Source organism: Cygnus atratus, chromosome 21 (genome assembly GCF_013377495.2).
Source record: "Cygnus atratus isolate AKBS03 ecotype Queensland, Australia chromosome 21, CAtr_DNAZoo_HiC_assembly, whole genome shotgun sequence".
Taxonomy (NCBI): Eukaryota; Metazoa; Chordata; class Aves; order Anseriformes; family Anatidae; genus Cygnus; species Cygnus atratus.
The window spans coordinates 5651267-5669828 of NC_066382.1; the positions used below are offsets into that span (position 1 = coordinate 5651267).

Here is an 18562-nt window from a genome sequence, read left to right on the forward strand (position 1 = left end):
GCTCACACTTGCTTATCGCGTGGTTCTTCTTCTGCAGCCCCCTGCCCAGCATCCCGCCCGCAGCAGGACTTGCCGGGCCCCGCACCCCAGGTAAAGCTGCTGTAGCCACAGGACCCTTCCGCCGGGCTCTGAACGCCTACAAAAGGCAGATGTTACATGTTCCCTTGTTTTGCTCAAGCCCCGGCCCCAGCGCTTCCTGCTCCCTCTCCCAGCTCCGGGCCAGCTGCCTCCCCGCCTCTTGCGGGGGCCGGAGCCGGGGCGGCCCGGGAGGAGGAGCCGCCGCCTCCCCTCTTCCTCCGCCCGTCCCCGCCGGGCGGGTCTGGTGCGTGGCACAGGCTCCAGCAGCCCCGGAGCCTTCTAGAGCCGCTCTCTGCCGGGTCCTTGCGGAGCGGGGCAGCGCCCGGGGCCGTCCCGCAGGCAGCGCCCCCGGTCGGTGTCGGCTCCCGGACCGGGATCCAGGCGGGGAAGTCGCCTCCATGGTGCCCCCGGCGGTGCTGCTGCCCTGGGTGGTGCTGGCGCTGCTCGGGGTGGAGGGTGGCGGTGCCTCCAAGCAGGAAGGTAAGAGGGGGGGCTGCTCCGGGGCACTGGGTGGGGGACCGGCTGCACGGGGAGCTGGTGGCCAGGCTGATGGCGGGGCACCTCTGCAGTCGGTGCTCTTACTGCTCTTAGCTCCCCAGTGCAACTCAGAGGCATTGCCCGACCTGGGACCGGTGCCCACTGCAGAGTCTGAGCTGCTGGTTGGCATCCAGAGCCTGCTGCTGAGCTCGGAGGCAGGGCACAGGCTGGTGTGGGTGCTCTCTGCACGTGCTTCTTGAGTGCCACAGTTACCAGACAGGCACACGCCACTCAGTTGTGTGAGAAGAGCTTTGGACAACATTTCGTGCTGGTAAAGTCCCCTGGGCTGCATCCCACCGGGGACAGCCCTTCCTGCTTTTGAACTTACACAGTTCAAGAACTAGGTAAAAGAGAGCTTTTGATCCGTAGCCTGGCCATGCTGTTACCTGAGATCCAAAATGCTCCTAAACCAACATCATTTTATCCTCACATGTACAGTTGGTACATGCTGTGAAGAGTAATTGGTAGAACAGTAGAGGGTTAGGGAAGCTATTGAACGTCAAGCAGGCTGACAAAGAGGTTCACACACTGTCACTTTGCCAAGATGTTTGGATAATTATCTTTGTCTTCATTAGGGAAGTGGCAATGAAGAAGAAAGCTCATCTTGTTATCTAGAATATTTCCCTTGACAATGAGTGATTCTGTTTTAATTACCTTCGCTGTGTGTATTACTTAATATAGTTAACATGTATCCCTAGGAGTGTTGGGAGTTATTTAGCGATACTGGCATTGCTAACGCAGTGCCATTTCCGCATCTAGGGTTACTATTAGATGAATACAAGTAAGAAATGAGTCTCGGTGTCATCCTACTTTACACACCCCAAATCATCTATGCTTTCAGCGAAGTTTTAGAGCACACTAGAGATATAAAATGGGGTGCTGGGAATAGACAATCAGGTATGTTGTTTAGGAAAAGGGTATTGGAATTAACTGTTTTCTGAACCCGTCACTTCTATCATGGCTCAGAAAAAATGCCCTGCCCTGTCTGTGCTTTGGCTTCCCCAGAGTAATATGAGAATAATACCTATCTTCTCCCTTATAAGTTCTTTTACATTTCTTCAGAAGCTCTAAGCATAGTTACATGCAGTTTTTAATTGAGTCTTTACCTAAAAACTTTGGTAAATGTGAATTTAATTGCATTGAATTGTGCGCTTGATTTTTCTGTTTGATCCCAATAGTAGTGGTATTTTCTTCGACACTAACTTAACAGGAAGCTACACAATAAGATTTCCCAAAGCATAGCCTAGGGATAAATTCATTCCATGTCCTAAAATGCAGCTGCAGCTGTGCTTTTCCTGTCGAGTCAGGGCAGAAGTAAATAACTCTGAAATTTGTTGTTAGTGAACTCATCGCTGATTTTTACTAACCTCCCTGTAAAAACTCAGAAGTCTACCCAGTCGTTTCACTGTGATGTTGATTATCAAAGTTCCTGAACTAATACTTTGTCTCTATTGAATCCTTGTCATTGGTAGCACTCAAAGAACTTCACAAAGCTGTTAAATGCCCTTTGTTATCATTTTACAGATGTCAATGACGAGGGATTACAAGACCGGCTCCTTGTTGCAGAGCAGAGCTAACAGTACAGTTCAGCTCCTCTGGTTGCTAATCCAGCACTTGCTTCATTGAGCCACGCTGTGCTTGTATTTTGCAGTCATACCATTATTAAACGTATTTCTAACATTTCTAATTGTCAGCATGGCCCAAGGAGTCTTTGAGCCCAGCTTAACAAAATAGGCTGCCATTTCTAGATATGAAAAGTAACTGTTATTTGGAAAATAGGGAAGAATAAATCTGCTTTTGGAGGTTTAAAAAACCTCCACGCCATCCATGTGATACTGAAATTAAAGGGGCTTACTGCTGTATTTCTGGAAATACCTATCAGCTGCACCAGGAAAACCGCTGAGAAAGAGAAAAAAGGGTTAAAGGAGTAGGAGCGGAGGCAGCATAGCTCAGCACAGTGCTTCAAGTACTGGGCTGAAGGAATGTCTCTTGGGATGGAAAACTCTTGCTACTGCAGAGATTTCTGAGAACAGAAACTGAGCTTATGCGTCTTGGAGTCCTACCCCCGCAGACCAGTAAGGAGAAGGGAATCAGTAACTAGGAATTCAGCTGCGGAGGATAGAAGTCTGTGTGCTGGCAGTTCCACTCTCCAGTGGGCTCACATGCTACACAGTCAAACCTACACAGAAAACTGCCTTAGAAATCTGACACCGCTTCCTGTTCATCCACTGGAGCTTTTTGCTCTCTCATCTGGTCCAACAAACTTTTGGCAATTGTATCAAAGGACGTATAAACAGATTGTTGCTTTCTTGGAGTGGTGGCACAAAAAATGATTTATTGATTTATTTAATGTGAGATACCTGAGCATTCAGGCTGTAATAATTACACTGCAGTCAGGCTCTTTTCTTTTGTCCTTAGGATATGTTTTCTCTTCTCCTTTCAGGTGCCAGAATTTGATGTTTATCTTTACGCTTTTTGCTGGCAAGCCCGCATTTGCCCCCCTCTTCATTGGCAGTATGATCTCCAGTTTCTCAGAAACCAAGAGCTTAGAGCTATCTAGTAAAGCTGCCATGGTTTTCTGCATGCCATCATATGGCTGGAAACATTAATGGCTTTAACATATTCCCCAAAGAAATGCATATTTTACTCATTTGTTTGCACCCTCTGACTAGACAGGGCACAGGGAACTGGAGCGTGCTGAAGGAGCTGAATTAGGAATGCACTTCATACAAATTAATTCTGCCTTTAAAGGTTGCACTTATGCAGGATTCATATTTTGTTTGTCACTCTCTTTGTCTGTCTGTTTGCATAAATGCAAACAGAATGCAATTAAAGCTGACCTTATATAGACTGTTGTCAGTGTCTCCAGTCTGTGTTCTGATGCAGATTTCCTTGGGAGCATCCTCTTTCTTTCTAACCTAACCTTATTTTTGACTTCTGCTATCTTTGTCAGGTCTGTCTAGGACCCCTGCTCTTAGATCCCTCCTCTGTAAGGTCAGACGATATCAGGTTGGGTACACTGGCAAGATTTATCTGGTATATCCATTGAAAAAAATCACTGTTCCAAGAGAAGTCTGCTCCAGCCAAGAAAACATCCTTTCAGGTTTTCCTGGTATTTTCTGATGTTAAAATCAGATGGTCAGGATTCACATTTAAACACTGTTGCCAGAGCCTATACAAATTCCTATTTAAGTAAAAGTATGAAGATGAAGTATAGCATTTAAACACTACAGTGAAGAAGCCAGGGCCTCCACATAAAGATTGTATTCCAGTGATAGTCTAGAGAAACTTTTGAAAGAGAACTTCAGGATTTAGCTTTGCCATTTCTAAGGGACTGGAAATGAAAAGCATTTTAGGAGGATGTAAATGAAAGAGATGGCAGAATTAAATTAATCATGCTTATGTCTGAAAAAATCTGGAAGGCACCTATGGATTGCAGTAGAAAATTGGAGCAGCCATGGAGGGAGAACGATAACATTCAAACTAATTTTGGTTTTCCCTGCACCCAGTCAATGCTGAATGACAAAAAAGCAACTCTTTGGGGAACAGGAAGCCAGTTGCACTAAATGGGTGACTTCCAAGTGGGCATTTTGTAGTAGTTCTGTTTTTCATCTTCAAGTTTAATTTCCTTCAAACTGTCTGTGAGAGAAGGGAAGAGAAGAGAATGGTAGCTTTCAATAGCAGGGCAAAAAAAAAACACTCAGTAAATTGTATTTTCTTTTTTCAGCTTATAACTCAGGCAATTAAATTGTGTCTTTCTACAGTCTCCCATTTTAAACCCCGGACCAAGTTCTAATATCAGCTGCGCAAATACAAAGGCAAAGGAACAGTTTTGCTTGCACTGTAGCTAGTTTTGGGTTGTTCCATCAAATGCTGACATTTCTGGGCACCTTTCCCCTACAATAGTTTGTTCCTCCAGTAAAACAATAGCTACGTCCATGCATTCTTTTTTTTTCTCTCTATGAGTCTCTGAGGAGTTGCTGCCAAGAAAATCCAGGTAGCAAATAAGTAAGATTTGAAGGTGGTTTTCTTTCTGACAAACACCTATAGCACTTAGCATTGTACAGGGTAGAGATACTTGGGTGAGGCGTAAGCAAGCTGTTTGCTTCTCAGTGGGAAGTGACCACAGCTAGACTACCTCCCTTACCTGTTTTAAAATGAAACTGGACAGCTGTCCGTGTTATATGCAGCAGACATAACCTGTGTCCCTCAACAGCAGTGACTGAGCTAAGTTGGGACTCCTGGATTCTGTTGCTGGATTCATGACCAACTAAAAGCATGATACTGAGAAAGTCCAGGGGTTGGATTTTATTCCTAATGACTTCCCTTCATCAAATCCATCAAATACCTTTAAGACGAATGATCCCAAACTCGGCTCAGTGTCTTGTGAGTAAAGCGTCTTCATTAATTGTGGAACAGCAGATTTTGAAAACAATGCAAGCTGATCATGTGTCTCTTGCGTTTTCTCCCATATGCAGAAAACCTGCTGGTTCTTACTGTTGCCACCAAGCAGACTGAGGGATTCCGACGCTTTAGAAGATCAGCACAATTCTTCAACTACAAAGTCCAGGTGACGACTAGCAGCCTCAGTGGTGGTTGGTCAAAGGGAATTTTGAAATGGGCACTCCTAAGAGCATGGAATAGATAAGACTTGGCCACAGAATGATTAAATAAAATCTCAAGAGAGGACATGCCCATTCAGTCAGCTGAAAAATACTGTGACTGAGGGCATTTCTGCAGCAGTCTTTCTTATTCCATCCCCAGTGGTGGCTTGAGCTGAGTTCCATAACTCCCGCTCAAGGGAGTCTCATGGCACTTTTCCATTACGTTGCTGAAACATACACTACAGATTAGGATGCTCCAGTCCCTGATGCTGAAAGTGCTTTGTTACTGTGCTAAGTGTTGCTCTGACTGTCCATCTCAGAGAGCGGTTCAAAGGCTGGCATATATGCATAGTCTCTCTGTCTGGATGCTTTTTGATTTGAACTGGGAGTTAACAGGGGTAGTGAGGTTTTGCGTTCTGGTTCTTTCCTGTGAGACCTGCTGGAAAAATGATCTGTTCAGTAGACCCTCTGCCTGTCATTTTTTAGGTACTTGGACTTGATGAGGAATGGAAGGGTGGAGACGACAAGAAGCCAGCCGGAGGTGGGCAGAAGGTCCGTCTCTTGAAGGCAGCTTTGAAGCAGTATGCAGATGATGCAGACTTGATCATCCTTTTCATAGAAAGGTAATGGATTGGAAAGGATTTGTCAGAAACTGAATCAGAAAGTTGTTTGGACAGATTCTTATTAAGAAGAAATTAACTGTGAAATGGATTCCTTCTGGGAGGTGTGTACAGATCTGTGTTTTTTCCCCCTGAATTCTTTGCAGTTGCTTGAGAGTTGCTCAGAGCTGCATCTGTGGCAGCTGGGAAGCTCTGACCAGAGTGGGCTAATTCCAGCTCTTATATAATACAAAAGTTGATAGCATTGTACCTGTTTTTGCCAGGGTGGAATTTGGCTGCCACTATCTCCAGAGAATGAGCAGACAATTTCTGTGGACCCGGGCAGGCCTTCCTTAGTGGAATTATTTTTTTATAAGGTGAGGCAGGCAGCAACACAATCCTGAGAGCCAAGAAATAGTCTGCCAGAAATATATGGAGAGGGAAAAGGATGGTTCGGAGTCTCAATGTCTTTTCCTGTGCCCAGCAACAGGCAGGGCTGGGATACCAGTATTGTCTCTAGCTCTCGTGGCAGGGAGATCGTCTTTTGCAGCTCTGAGTGTCTACGTGCATTTAGAGGTTGGGAATGATTCATCTCCGGAATGAACAACTTTTTACTCACCACAAGTGGGTCTGTAGTATGCAAATCTTCTTGGAAAAAATGCAAGTCTCATTCTGGGAGTGGTGCTTGGTAATTAGTTCTACCCAGTACTGAAGAGGTAGCGGCTGGTGTCCTGCATCCAGTGACTATTGTCCAGTATAGGTCCCTCATGAAGATTTGCAGAGCTCTATGGAGAGTGGCAGGATGCCAGAACATTTGAAAGGCATGACCTTTGGGTTTGTTTAGTTTAGAAAGGAGTGTGGGTACAAAGGAATGGCAGAATAAGTCTTAATGAGTGAGGACACCAGGGCTTCACAGTTGCAAAGCAGGGTAAAGAAGAAAAGATCAGCATGTTTTGCGGCTTGGAAGTTTGGGTTTTACTATCAGTGAAAACTTTGTAGAAGTAAAAATGGGCATAGGTTACCCCAAGACATTGTGGAATCTTCTGCAGTGGAAAGCAACATCTTCCACTCCATGAATAGGACTTCACTTTAATTGGCTGTAATTAAGACATATACTGTGAAGCAGAACTAAAAGAATGGGATTCCTAATAAATGAGCTGTTTCTAGAAGCTTTTTGTGCTGACACATTTTTCTGACTCCATTTCTTCCTGTCCTTTTTTTTGTTTGTCTTTTACTCTAGCTATGATGTACTCTTTGCTTCGGGCCCCACAGAACTGTTGAAGAAGTTCAAACAAGCCAAGAGCAAGGTGGTCTTCTCGGCAGAGAACTACATCTATCCTGACAGAAAGTTGGAAGCCAAGTATCCTCAGGTGCGAGATGGAAAGCGCTTCCTGGGTTCTGGAGGTAAGAAGCAGAACCTTCTTTCAGCTGAGAACCACTCTTAGCTTTGTCCTTGCATTAGAAGGCCTTTGGGAGAAGTATGAAGGAATCAAGGGTGGAAAGCATCTCTGTAGAATATGGTGGGTGCTGAAACCCAGGGCAAAACTGTCCATAATGGAAAGGAAAGACTAACAGTGCTGCTGTCTTTTACCTGCAGAAGGAGGTATAGCTATGAAATACACCTAAAGGATAGGAACCCCCTCCCTATCCCTTCTTTTCTGTGAGCCTTGTTATTTAGGGAATGAGCATCTGAGGTTATCTGTTCAATCTTGGTGTAATTCCGTGCTAAGAAGGGTGGTCTATACATGCTTTTGCTGAAAGCTGGTGTATCTCTGCTGCACCGTAGGGTGGAATGAGACTCTTTGTGTGACAAAAAGTGAGAGTATTGGTATACAGGAGTACTTAACATTTTCTGTTTATCTGGGTTGAAATACCTCTTTTTCCTTATTCCTGCAGGCTTCATAGGTTATGCGCCAAACCTGAAAAAACTTGTAGAGGAGTGGAAAGGACAGGACGATGACAGTGACCAGCTCTTCTATACGAATGTCTTTTTGGATCCAGAAAAAAGAGTACGTGTAGCTAGACTTTGGGATTAAGAAGAGTTGTCTGAGAAGCATCACAGTTAAGCCTTTTCTGTGCAGTATCCCTGTTGACTTTAAAATAAGTTAATCAGATATATTTGGCCCCAGAATTACTGCTCTGGCATTCTTACATGGAAAATGCTAATAGTATGTTCTGTTAACTGTTAATCTTGTGAAAGTTTGCATTATAGCAACTACACCTTTGTTCTGTTATTAGCAGATTTTATCTTTTAGCTTACAATGTGACTGGGAAGATAGGCGTCTTAAAATAAGTCTTACTGGTAACATACCAATAGCTCTGTGTGCTGATGTTTAAAGCTATTGAGTGTGGCAGAACTAACCAGCCTTCTCCCAGGGGATGTGAAACCCAAACTTTTAAGTGTGTATCTTCCCTGTGCAGCTCTCACTTAGAGATATCCAACTTAGCACTAAAGTACATTGTAGGTACAAGTGCAGATAAGGCCTGAGCAGATCTGAGGGGATGAAAAGAACAAAGGTTCACAGTCTTGTAGCCACTGTTGTGCCACAGGACAGGGACCATAGGCGTAACCGAGTAACCCTGCTAGAGCAAAGAGGCTACCACTGCCTTCAGCAAACACCTCCAGATCCTGACTGACAAAATTTGCATTAGCCTATGCAGCATGCCGCATAACATCACACAGAAGCTTGGAATGGACCCTGGAAGTATTGCTGCCATTCCAGATTAGCCATGGCCATTTGCCATGGCCAAATCATCCACCCCACAGGATGACTGCTTCTGTTGTGTCTGCCCAGCTCTGCATTACACAGTGGGGGCTGTCCTTGAGGGACGTCACAAATGCATGAGGATTAAGAAGTGAAACTGTAACAGTAGAAGTCAGGAGGAATCATTAGAAATAGGAAAGTGCTTTCAGATCGATTAGAGGAGTTGTGCTTTTTTACCTCCCCAAATATGAATACGGATCGTGACATTTTAACATAAACAGTTCCTTTAACATTCTCATCTGCAGTTCTGGCCCTATGCCACACAAAGGCTGAGTAATTCTCCTAACTTGGCATTCAGACAGCGGATGTTAGCACCCTGCTGTCCTTTCCAGTAATCAATCTTAATAGATGCCTGGAGGGACACTGAAATCTGTTAGGTCAGAGCTGGATTTTAGTCTGACAACAATCTAGTCCAGGTGTGACTTGTAGCAGGAGATAAAAGCAATGATTGCTCCAGCTGGCCTTACACCCTTACTATGTTCTGGTTTGACACCGGTACCTGGGCCCTTACCTGAGGTGACACTAGCCCTGTGGACAGATGGCAAGAAACTGTTTTGACAGCAAATGTTTTTGTTATCTCGGCATTCCTGCATATTATATATGGGCTTTATGTGACTGTGCTGCAAGTGTACTTCATTAATACGTTACATATTACTATTGGTACACACAGATCAGTATTTAAAATGTTCATTTGTATGTTTTTGCCTAATATAATATGTTGAAATTGTTTTAGAAAATGGTAACTTTTCCCAGATTCTAGTGAAAATGAGGATGATCTGGGAGCATTTCAGGCTTCAGAGCTTGGAGATTGTGGAAATGATTATAGGAATATGATATATCTTTATTCAGCATAGAGTCTTTCACATGTGAAGAATGGATGCCTGCTTGTGTTCTAATTAAGGTTATTTATCTCATTCTCTTAAAGGAAAATATCAACATCAGTCTAGACCATAGAAGCCGGATCTTCCAAAACCTAAATGGAGCATTAGGTGAGATGGTAGAAGGAAGCCAGTTTCTCCTTGGAATGCAACGGCATGCTCACACCAGAAATAAAGTTGTGTTGTGGCTGAAGGGATTAAATTTCAGAAATTCCTGTCCTTGTAGAACAAGCTCCAGCAAAAAGCCTCTGCCAGAGTTCTGGGATTTATTTGCAATTCCACTGTGACCAACTAGGTTCACATTGCAATTCCCTTTTCACTTGGGGGAATGCAGGTCAGGTTTTCCATCTTACATCTCCTTGCCACTTTGATCTCCAAGCATGTCAGATTGTATTAGCCTTAGGGATTGAAACTGGGAGGCACTTCACTGCAAGTAATAACACATAACACTGCCTAGGGCTTGCCTTGTCTTTCCGCTTTGGAACAGTGTCTGGAATGCCATAGGAGGCGAGATGCAGCCAGACACTGCCTTGGGCACTCGCTGACCCATACCAGGCTTCTGACCAGCTGATTGATTTTGCCTGTCCTTGCTAAATTGATTCACTTACTCTCCTGATATTACTGCCTAATGTTTTCAGTTTATTGTCTTGCACCAGTCCATCTTTATTTCAGTCAGGTAAAAAATGAAAATGGCAATGTAGCTTTTTTGTTCCTATGCTCATTATAACAATGAAAGACTGGAGCTTGGGTCTGTACTAGTCTGTTTTCCAAAGGATTATCCAGATCCGTGCATTTGTCTTTCAACAATTGTTCAGTAGAAATGGGGCATTGTGCTGCTAATTTTTAGTAGTGGCGTTCCTCTGATAACATGATGGCAATATCATTTCCAGATGAGGTGGTTCTGAAGTTTGAAAACGCACGAGTGAGAGCAAGAAACTTGTTATATGACACTCTGCCTGTGGTGATTCATGGAAATGGACCCACCAAGGTAAGGGGGCATCCTGAGAAAAAGGTTTGGTATGCATTTGTTGCGAAGTAATCCTTTAGATTTGAATGTATCAGGTTACTGTCTTCCCATATGCTGACTTTCCCTGTGTACATTTACTCTGAGACACAATAAGTGGCCTAGGTCCATAGCAGCAAGGTGGGTCTGGTTCAAAGATCAGTGTGTAGTTAGACCCTCAGACTGTCAGGCTTTACAGATTCGTTAGTCCAAGGAGAACATAAATGAAGTATGGTTGAAATGTGATCTTACACTGGGGAGTGATAGAGGCAAAGATAGTCCTCTGCCCTGTAATATATAACGTGGCAAGTTCCCTTTTGCAGCTGCAGCTGAACTACCTGGGAAACTACATTCCTCAAATATGGACGTTTGAGACTGGCTGCACTGTGTGTGATGAAGGTCTGCGAAGCCTAACAGGTTTTAAGGTAAGGCTGATGTCTATTCCAAGCTCTCAAGGCAGGTGTTAAAATTACCATGGGATCTTAGATGTCTGATGAGCTACTGCTTTTCTTCTCATTGAATGTAGGATGAGGCACTGCCAGTGATTCTGATTGGCATTTTCATTGAGCAGCCCACTCCATTCCTTTCCCAGTTTTTCTCACGGCTTCGTAAACTTCATTACCCAAAGCAACGAATCCAACTCTTCATTCACAACCATGTAAGTAAAATAGGCCTGTGATGGCCTGCTGGGAAAATGTATACCTCCTCCTCTACTCTAATCACCTTTGGCAGTCTACTTGAAGGTTGCAGGCTTTATAATCCCAGTACTCATCTGCAATGGCACCTATACAACAGCTGCATTCAGCTGTAAAGACGTGAAAGTGGGAAGAGCTGTTGCTTGTCTGGTTTGGCATTCTCAAGAACAGAAGGCTGAGCGGCCTGGGATGAATTCATCTCACCTGTTTCTCCTTATTTTTCCTCTGGCATAGGAGGAGCATCACTTGATGCAGGTGGACTCTTTTGTTAAGGAGCATGGCAAAGAATATCTCGCCATCAAAGTGATTGGACCAGATGATGAGATGGAGAATGCTGAGGCGCGTAACTTGGGCATGTAAGTGAAGAGGCCAGACATGATGGCTAGCATAGTCAGCCTGTGTCCAAGCTAAGGCAGTCTTTTTTTTCTGATGATCATCATGGTCAAGTGGATTTTTTTTTCCTTTCAGTCACTCTCAATTTTCCTAATGTTAATTCTCCATGCCCATTATACATTGGGGAGAAAATCAGTCCTTACTCCTTCAATTTCACAAACCAAATTCTCACTGGTTGTTTGCTCTGTTAGGATAATAGCCCTCTGCCTCCCACCCTCGATAGTCTATATGCCCAGTCCTACATCACAAAGAATATGCACCCATATTTCCAAAGAAAAGGAGTGTAGTAAAGCTGAGAGTTAGTGGCAGAATGTCTTGTTATCTGTGATCAGGAGGTGTGAGTTTGAGCTCAGGTTTGGAATTGGGCCATCTGTAAATGGGAACCCTCTCAGTCTGTGCTGGGGGAACAGTTTGCTACATGTGATGCACATGCTGAGATGTGTGTTGTTGGCTGCTGAAACTGATGTGCTTTACTCAGCTAGCCCTGTGGATTCTTACATTAAATTAACTTTTCTAGCACTCAGATGAAGACTCTTAGACTACAAGATGAGAGAATTCAACCTTGTGTAGTGGAAGATGTCCCTGCCCATGGCAGGCTGGCTGGAATTAGATGATCTAAGGTCCCTTCCAATCCAAACCATTCTATGAATTCCTGCTGTTCTGTCCCTTGCCTAACTGTTCTAGGAAGATTTTGATGTGACTTTTCTTGTTCTCTGGCTATAGGGATTTGTGCAGAAAGGATCCTGACTGTGACTATTATTTTAGCTTGGATGCTGAAATAGTTCTGAAGAACACAGAGACTCTAAGGATCCTCATTGAACAGAACAAGTGAGTTCTTGGGGCTAAGCAGTCGTTACTGGCCATCTTTCACACAAGGAATATAGTGAGTTCTTCTATCAATGAGATGAGTAAGGCACTAGGTGGACTGTGTTGGGAGTGGAATGTTATACAAATGCCTCTTACTTGGTCCCGTTTTACTGTAGTTGGAATCCCTGATTTTTAAGCAATGAATGTAAATCATCCCCAGTTTTGCTTTTATATAGTCACTAGAACAAATTGGATTCTGAGAGACCTGCTTCTGGATGCAGCTAGGTATAAGACTGTAACCACATTTGCCCTTGCATGTGTGGAATTTTATTTCAACATAGTTAACAGAAGCAGCAAGTAATAGAGAATCTGCCTCTTATGATTGCCTGGTTTGTAAATCTTTCCATTTACTTCCTGTGGTAACATCCCTTTTCTTTTGTGCTCACAGGCTAGTGATTGCCCCACTGGTAAGTCGTCATGAGAAGTTGTGGTCAAATTTCTGGGGAGCGCTGAGCCCTGATGGATACTATGCCCGCTCAGAAGATTATGTGGATATTGTTCAAAGGCGGAGGGTGTGAGTATACAAGGAGAGTTTCTTACTGATGCAATCCCTCAGATACAAAGCGGGCTGCTGCACATTATCATCAAACCAGCTAATGTCAAAGAACCACAGAATGCAATTGTCTTTGGGTAAAAAAAAAGAAAATAAGTCTGTTCTCCTGGTTGGAAGCTGCTCTGTGTTCTTCCCTGAGCAGAGACCATAATGCACTTCAGGCAGATTTTATTGTGATCAGAGTAAGGTGTTGAGAGTCCTGACTATGCTGAAATCATTTCATCTTACTCATGTCATGTTTTCCCACCTGTGAATTATAGTTAGTGTGATCTGTAAAATCCCATAAAGAGCTGTATAATCATTATCAGATCATCTTCATAAAACACCAGGTGACCATGGAATGGAATACTCACAAAATAGAATTGTTGGTTTATTCATATTCTTGAGTGGCCTTGGGGGGGGCAATAAATGCTGGAAATCAGCTTATGCCCTTTTGGCTGGTTCATTTTTTTTAAATCATTAGAAAAAAATATGCTGATCTCTCTGGGAAGAGATTCAAGCCATTAACTGTGTCCCTAGCAGAAATACACAGTATCAATTAATTGCTTTCACAGTGCCCTGGCATTTGTATGCCTTAAAGTCTCTGGACAATATAAATGATTTTTCCTGGAATGACAATTCCTGCTGGCACGGTTTCTCCTTACTGTTCTGAGTTGGCTCATTTAAGGCCAACCTGGCTGATAGAGCAGTGCCGCCTGCCATCCCATCAAGTCTAGCATTTTCTGTACTACTGTTATTTCAAGTCTTACTCTCCTACTCCTGTGTTTCAGTGGGCTTTGGAATGTTCCCTACATCAGCAGTGTTTACATGGTTAAAGCTAGCACTCTGCGATCGGAGCTTGACCAGGGAGATCTCTTCCACAGTGGCAAGCTGGATGCTGACATGGCTTTCTGCCACAACATACGGAATCAGGTCAGTTGAGCAGAGAGAGGCTGGCAGGGGAGAACTGCATGCCAGTGTGGAGGTGACAAGATTAAGTGGTTTCAAGGCATTCAGCTCTGTCGGAGTATTGGGCAGGATGAATTGGCATTACTCAATCCTGTGCAGGCTTGGAACAGTGTAGGATTTCTGTCTTGCTGTGAAACCACCCAGAGCCAGGGACCGATAAATGCAGATAACATATTTGTTCTTGGGCCTATTCAGGGCTGTTCTAAAAGGGTGCAACTGGGTAAGAAGGAAGAACCTAATCTTACAGCAGCTGCTCTGTTCTGTTTCCAGCCTCGGCTGATGATAGGCACAGAATTACTGTCTCTTGCTATAACTTTTCAAAATTTCTAATATCCAGGGTAGAAATTAAAGTAAAAGCCCACAGGAGAAAGAATGAATAGATGAACCATTTGGGCAGAGCCATCATCACTGGAAAGCTGTCTAGTGCTTTTATTTCACAGATTCTCACAGAAATATGAGGTCTGGAAACAAAGCTTGATCATTTCTTTCTGTCCTGCAGGGAGTCTTTATGTACTTGACAAATCGACATCAGTTTGGACACATACTGTCCCTGGAGAATTATCAAACAAATCACCTCCACAATGATCTCTGGCAAATATTCAGCAACCCTGAGGTGAGAAAACCTACATGCTCTGCGCGCTTAGCAGGCTATGTGGGATGTGAAGATTTGATGACCAATTTCACCAATAAGGAAGGTCCAGGCTTCGTTATACAATATCTCTCAGCTGGGATCAGGAATTTAGTCACAGAATATAAAGAGAGTCTGTGTGATTCATAACATTTGGATTTTCAAAATGTGTGAAATACTGCTGTACCCTTGCTTTTCATTGCATCTCTAACTAGACCCTGCAGAAATGACTGCTTTGCTTATCTTTTAATTGCAGGACTGGAGAGAAAAGTACATCCATGAAAACTATACAGCAGCTCTGAAAGGGAAATTGGTAGAAATGGTAAGAAAACATTGCTCTAATCCATCAAAATGGGAGATAAGCATCAGGATAACACTTGTGTTATCACTGCTGTCATTCTCAGGAACAAGCAGTTCAGCATGACCTTGTAGTCTTTCAAATCCAGAGGACACATGACCTTGAAAGTATTTTTAGAGCAAAATTGTTATTCTAGAAGTACATCTCTAGCTCTCCTAACTGGAAGTAGGGCACACACATCAGAAGACAAACTTCTATCCTTGATATTTTACTTTCCACTTAATCTGACCCTATCTACAGTCAGTTTAGTCTCATTCCTTTTGCCTCAAGCACCTGTCCTTGTTTCTGCTGTTCTCACCTGTCCACATTCTGCAGCCCTGCCCAGATGTTTACTGGTTCCCTATATTCACCGACACTGCCTGTGATGAGCTGGTGGAAGAAATGGAACATTATGGCAAGTGGTCCACAGGTGACAATACGGTAAGAAAAAGCAGGAGCTGTTTGATTTCTAGGTGACACCATTTTCCATGTATACTTGGTGACAATAATGCCTCCTCTAGAAAGGCATTAGGCCCTGACGTTAAACCAGGATACTGGATGCAATACCCCTATTTTTTCTCCTGATTTACTCCACGATTTTGCCCATGTTCTTAAATGTAAATTAATTTTTCTGAGTCCTTTACTATCTGCTGAAGCTATCTGCCCTTTTGATGGTAATGTTGTTTACCTTGGGGTTTATTTGTTGTTTGACATAAGGTTTCCATCCTGAAAATCCTGATAAATAAAGCTCGTATGTATCGGTAATTACCAGAAACAAGTGCTTTTCATTCTTGGAAGTTCAAGGTGCCCATCCTCATGGGTATTTTCATGATTCATTTTCAGGACAGTAGAATACAAGGAGGCTATGAAAATGTCCCAACTATTGATATCCACATGAACCAAATAGGCTTTGAAAGAGAATGGTATAAGTTTCTTCTGGACTATATTGCACCCATCACTGAGAAACTGTACCCAGGATACTATACCAAGGTAGGTATACCTTGGCATGGAAACGCACAGTCAGCACAGCATCTGCTACAATCACAACTGTGTGAAAATACTACTAGAATCCTTTAGCAATATGGATACTGTTTCCCAGTATGGAGAACTGATCCTGGACTGTGACTTGAGTATGTGTATCAGGAAACACACAATTTCTCAATAACTTTCTCCTGCCTTATTGTTGTCTTTCTCTCTTATCAGTGAGATGCAATTTAAAAATGGCACCCTGTCCTGCAGCTCAGTAGCCATGGACTGCTATAGCCCTGTAACAGATGTGCACTGTGTTCTTCTCTCCTGCAGACTCAGTTTGAGCTAGCCTTTGTAGTCCGCTACAAACCCGATGAGCAGCCCTCTCTAATGCCCCATCACGACGCTTCCACCTTTACCATTAACATTGCTCTGAACCGAGTTGGAATAGACTATGAGGTAAGTGCTTGCCAGTGTGTCAGGAATGTACAGGCTCTCAGGCAGTCCAGGCAGCTGAAAACCCTTTCCTTATCCATATCTGGCTTCTCCACACTAAAGATTGCAATCAACGACTGGGTTAGGTTAGAAGATTTTTGAGAACATTAGAACCATTAGATTCCCCAACAACTTTCTCACACTTTTAGAAGGGCTGCCAAGAGAAGGCAAGAGACCCATTCCCTGAGGTGCTTGTACCAAGCTGATGTGTTTCTTGGTCTGTTTCTCTCAGGGAGGAGGCTGTCGGTTCCTGCGCTACAACTGCTCAATTCGAGCTCCACGGAAAGGGTGGACCCTCATGCATCCAGGACGCCTGACCCACTATCATGAAGGTCTTCCAACCACCAAAGGAACCCGTTATATCGCAGTGTCCTTTCTTGACCCCTAGAGCCATGCTTCCAAGGAAAGACCTTTCCCTGGCCCTGCTCACTGCTGACTTTGAGTGGAAACAGGGAATGCTGCTGAGAGTCTCTAAGGCATTGATCAAAGCTATGTGGATATTGTTTTTTAATGATATTTTAAGACTCCACTACTGGAAGATCTCCCTCTCTGATACTGCAGGTAATATCTAGGAATGCTCCTGTAGAATTGGAAGGAGATTTTGTGCCTTCATTTCTGATTCTGCTCCTCATCCGCTGTTTCTTGGAAATGCGATTTACTTGAACCTTCACTGCTCGGTTAGTTTTACAGAAATGCTTTCTTGGACTGGAAATCCAGCTTTTTGGAGGCAAGTCACAAGCTCTCTCTCTCCAAGTAGCTGGAAGCCCTTTTCTATCTACAGCATATACAGGACTGGACATTAGAAAATCATTTCTGGATGCTATTCCAAACATAAACAATCAGGGAGCTGGCTCCAAGAGTCATAACAGTTTAATGTTGTACCAGATGAAACTCAGTAGTAAGAGCCTGAAGATCATCTGATTCCTTACCTCTTTGCAGTCTTGGGAAACATATCACGAAGTTCAAAGCAGCAGCAGTGGCAATACAGGTGCTTCCTGTAAGCTAAAGGAAGGTCCGCTAATGATACTTTACCTCTGGGATTAGTCTGAAGACATAAAAAATAGCCTCCTTATCTTGTAATACTGCGGTTTAAAGGGAGCGTGTATAACCAGACAAATTCAGAACATGTCAATATGTGCAGATTAAATATAAGAAAGGGAAGGCTGACAACAACTAGATCAGCGAGGAGGGCTTCGTTGCTGAATTAGCTAAGCTCTATCCCATGTTAAGATTTTCAAGAGCTCTTAATCATGGGATAAAAATCCTGAGGCCTTACTGGTCTTTGATGGCCTCAGTGATTATTTGGATAATTTTCTTTGCATCTAGCTAGAATGGGCCATCACTATAAAAGAACTATTTTCTGGTACTTAGAGGAAATCATTATTCAGTATTTCTATTATTTGAGATTCCAAACCAAAGCATTCCACTGCAGACACTTCTCCAGTGGGGTTGAGACTGAAAGAAATGAGTGGTTGAAAAGTGCTAAGATATTGTGGTGAATCAATAAGTATAAAAATCTGCCTAGAATAGTAGGGGCAAATAGGGAGAAACCTTTTTGCTGTTATCTGTGAGATACCTGCTCTGCTTTTTAGACACCTTTATTCTCTCAGTCTGCCAGACTAGAATGTTTCACAAGCAGTAAATCCACATCAGAATTGTCCTTAGAAAAATATTCATCTTAGTTCTGTGTGGCTCCAGCCTCTGCTATCTAATTTTCAGGTGTAAGAATCACTTCATCTAGGACGGGACCTACTGATGCAGGCAGGATAGCTTTAGTTGTGTACATTTTGGCAGAGAACTCACTCTCTACAGTTTGAGTGGACCTGCAGAAGGTACAACAGGTCTTTTCCCACTGTTTCCATGGGCTGTTTTGGTCTGTTTCAGTGCTACACACTCACACACGCGGAAGGGAGGGAAAAAAACACCAGACAATCAACTTGAGTAAAACAGTCACAATGCGTTAACTGAAATCCATAACAAATGACCCACACGGTTGCCAAATAAAGGGACTTCACAGGCCAATCATTGAGGAGATGTTGAATAGGTGTATGTATTTATTTAGCAGGGTTTTTTTTTCCCCCCACTTATTTTGTTGCGTTTTCCTCTGCCCAGTACTGTGATTGGAATGAATTAGGAGTCTGCGTGCTCTGGTGTTTCACACAGGATGTACAATTTCAGCCAGGGGAATTCGCATTAAACCATTACAACACGCT

At 43.4% G+C, this 18562-nt stretch overlaps 1 protein-coding gene across 1 annotated transcript; it reads left to right on the forward strand.

Moving 5' to 3' along the window:
* The first annotated feature begins 260 nt into the window (after positions 1 to 260).
* On the forward strand, positions 261 to 18561 carry PLOD1 (procollagen-lysine,2-oxoglutarate 5-dioxygenase 1). Its single transcript, XM_035557404.2, has 19 exons — positions 261 to 558; positions 5094 to 5185; positions 5706 to 5842; positions 7059 to 7222; positions 7715 to 7827; positions 9509 to 9572; positions 10352 to 10449; positions 10788 to 10889; positions 10991 to 11122; positions 11394 to 11515; positions 12276 to 12380; positions 12808 to 12933; positions 13743 to 13884; positions 14420 to 14533; positions 14805 to 14870; positions 15222 to 15326; positions 15729 to 15875; positions 16188 to 16313; positions 16582 to 18561. Exons 1-19 carry the CDS (start codon positions 477 to 479, stop codon positions 16735 to 16737), a joined length of 2193 nt encoding a protein of 730 aa, XP_035413297.1. The 5' UTR covers positions 261 to 476; the 3' UTR covers positions 16738 to 18561.
* The last annotated feature ends 1 nt before the right edge of the window (position 18562 follows it).

Bases quoted from the DNA above. Each gene is read 5' to 3' on its own strand.
- PLOD1 (XM_035557404.2), top strand. From the start codon at position 477: ATGGTGCCCCCGGCGGTGCTGCTGCCCTGGGTGGTGCTGGCGCTGCTC. The intron at 11,516-12,275 runs GTAAGTGAAGAG...CTCTGGCTATAG, and splicing joins GAGGCGCGTAACTTGGGCAT to GGATTTGTGCAGAAAGGATC. The intron at 16,314-16,581 runs GTAAGTGCTTGC...TGTTTCTCTCAG, and splicing joins GAGTTGGAATAGACTATGAG to GGAGGAGGCTGTCGGTTCCT.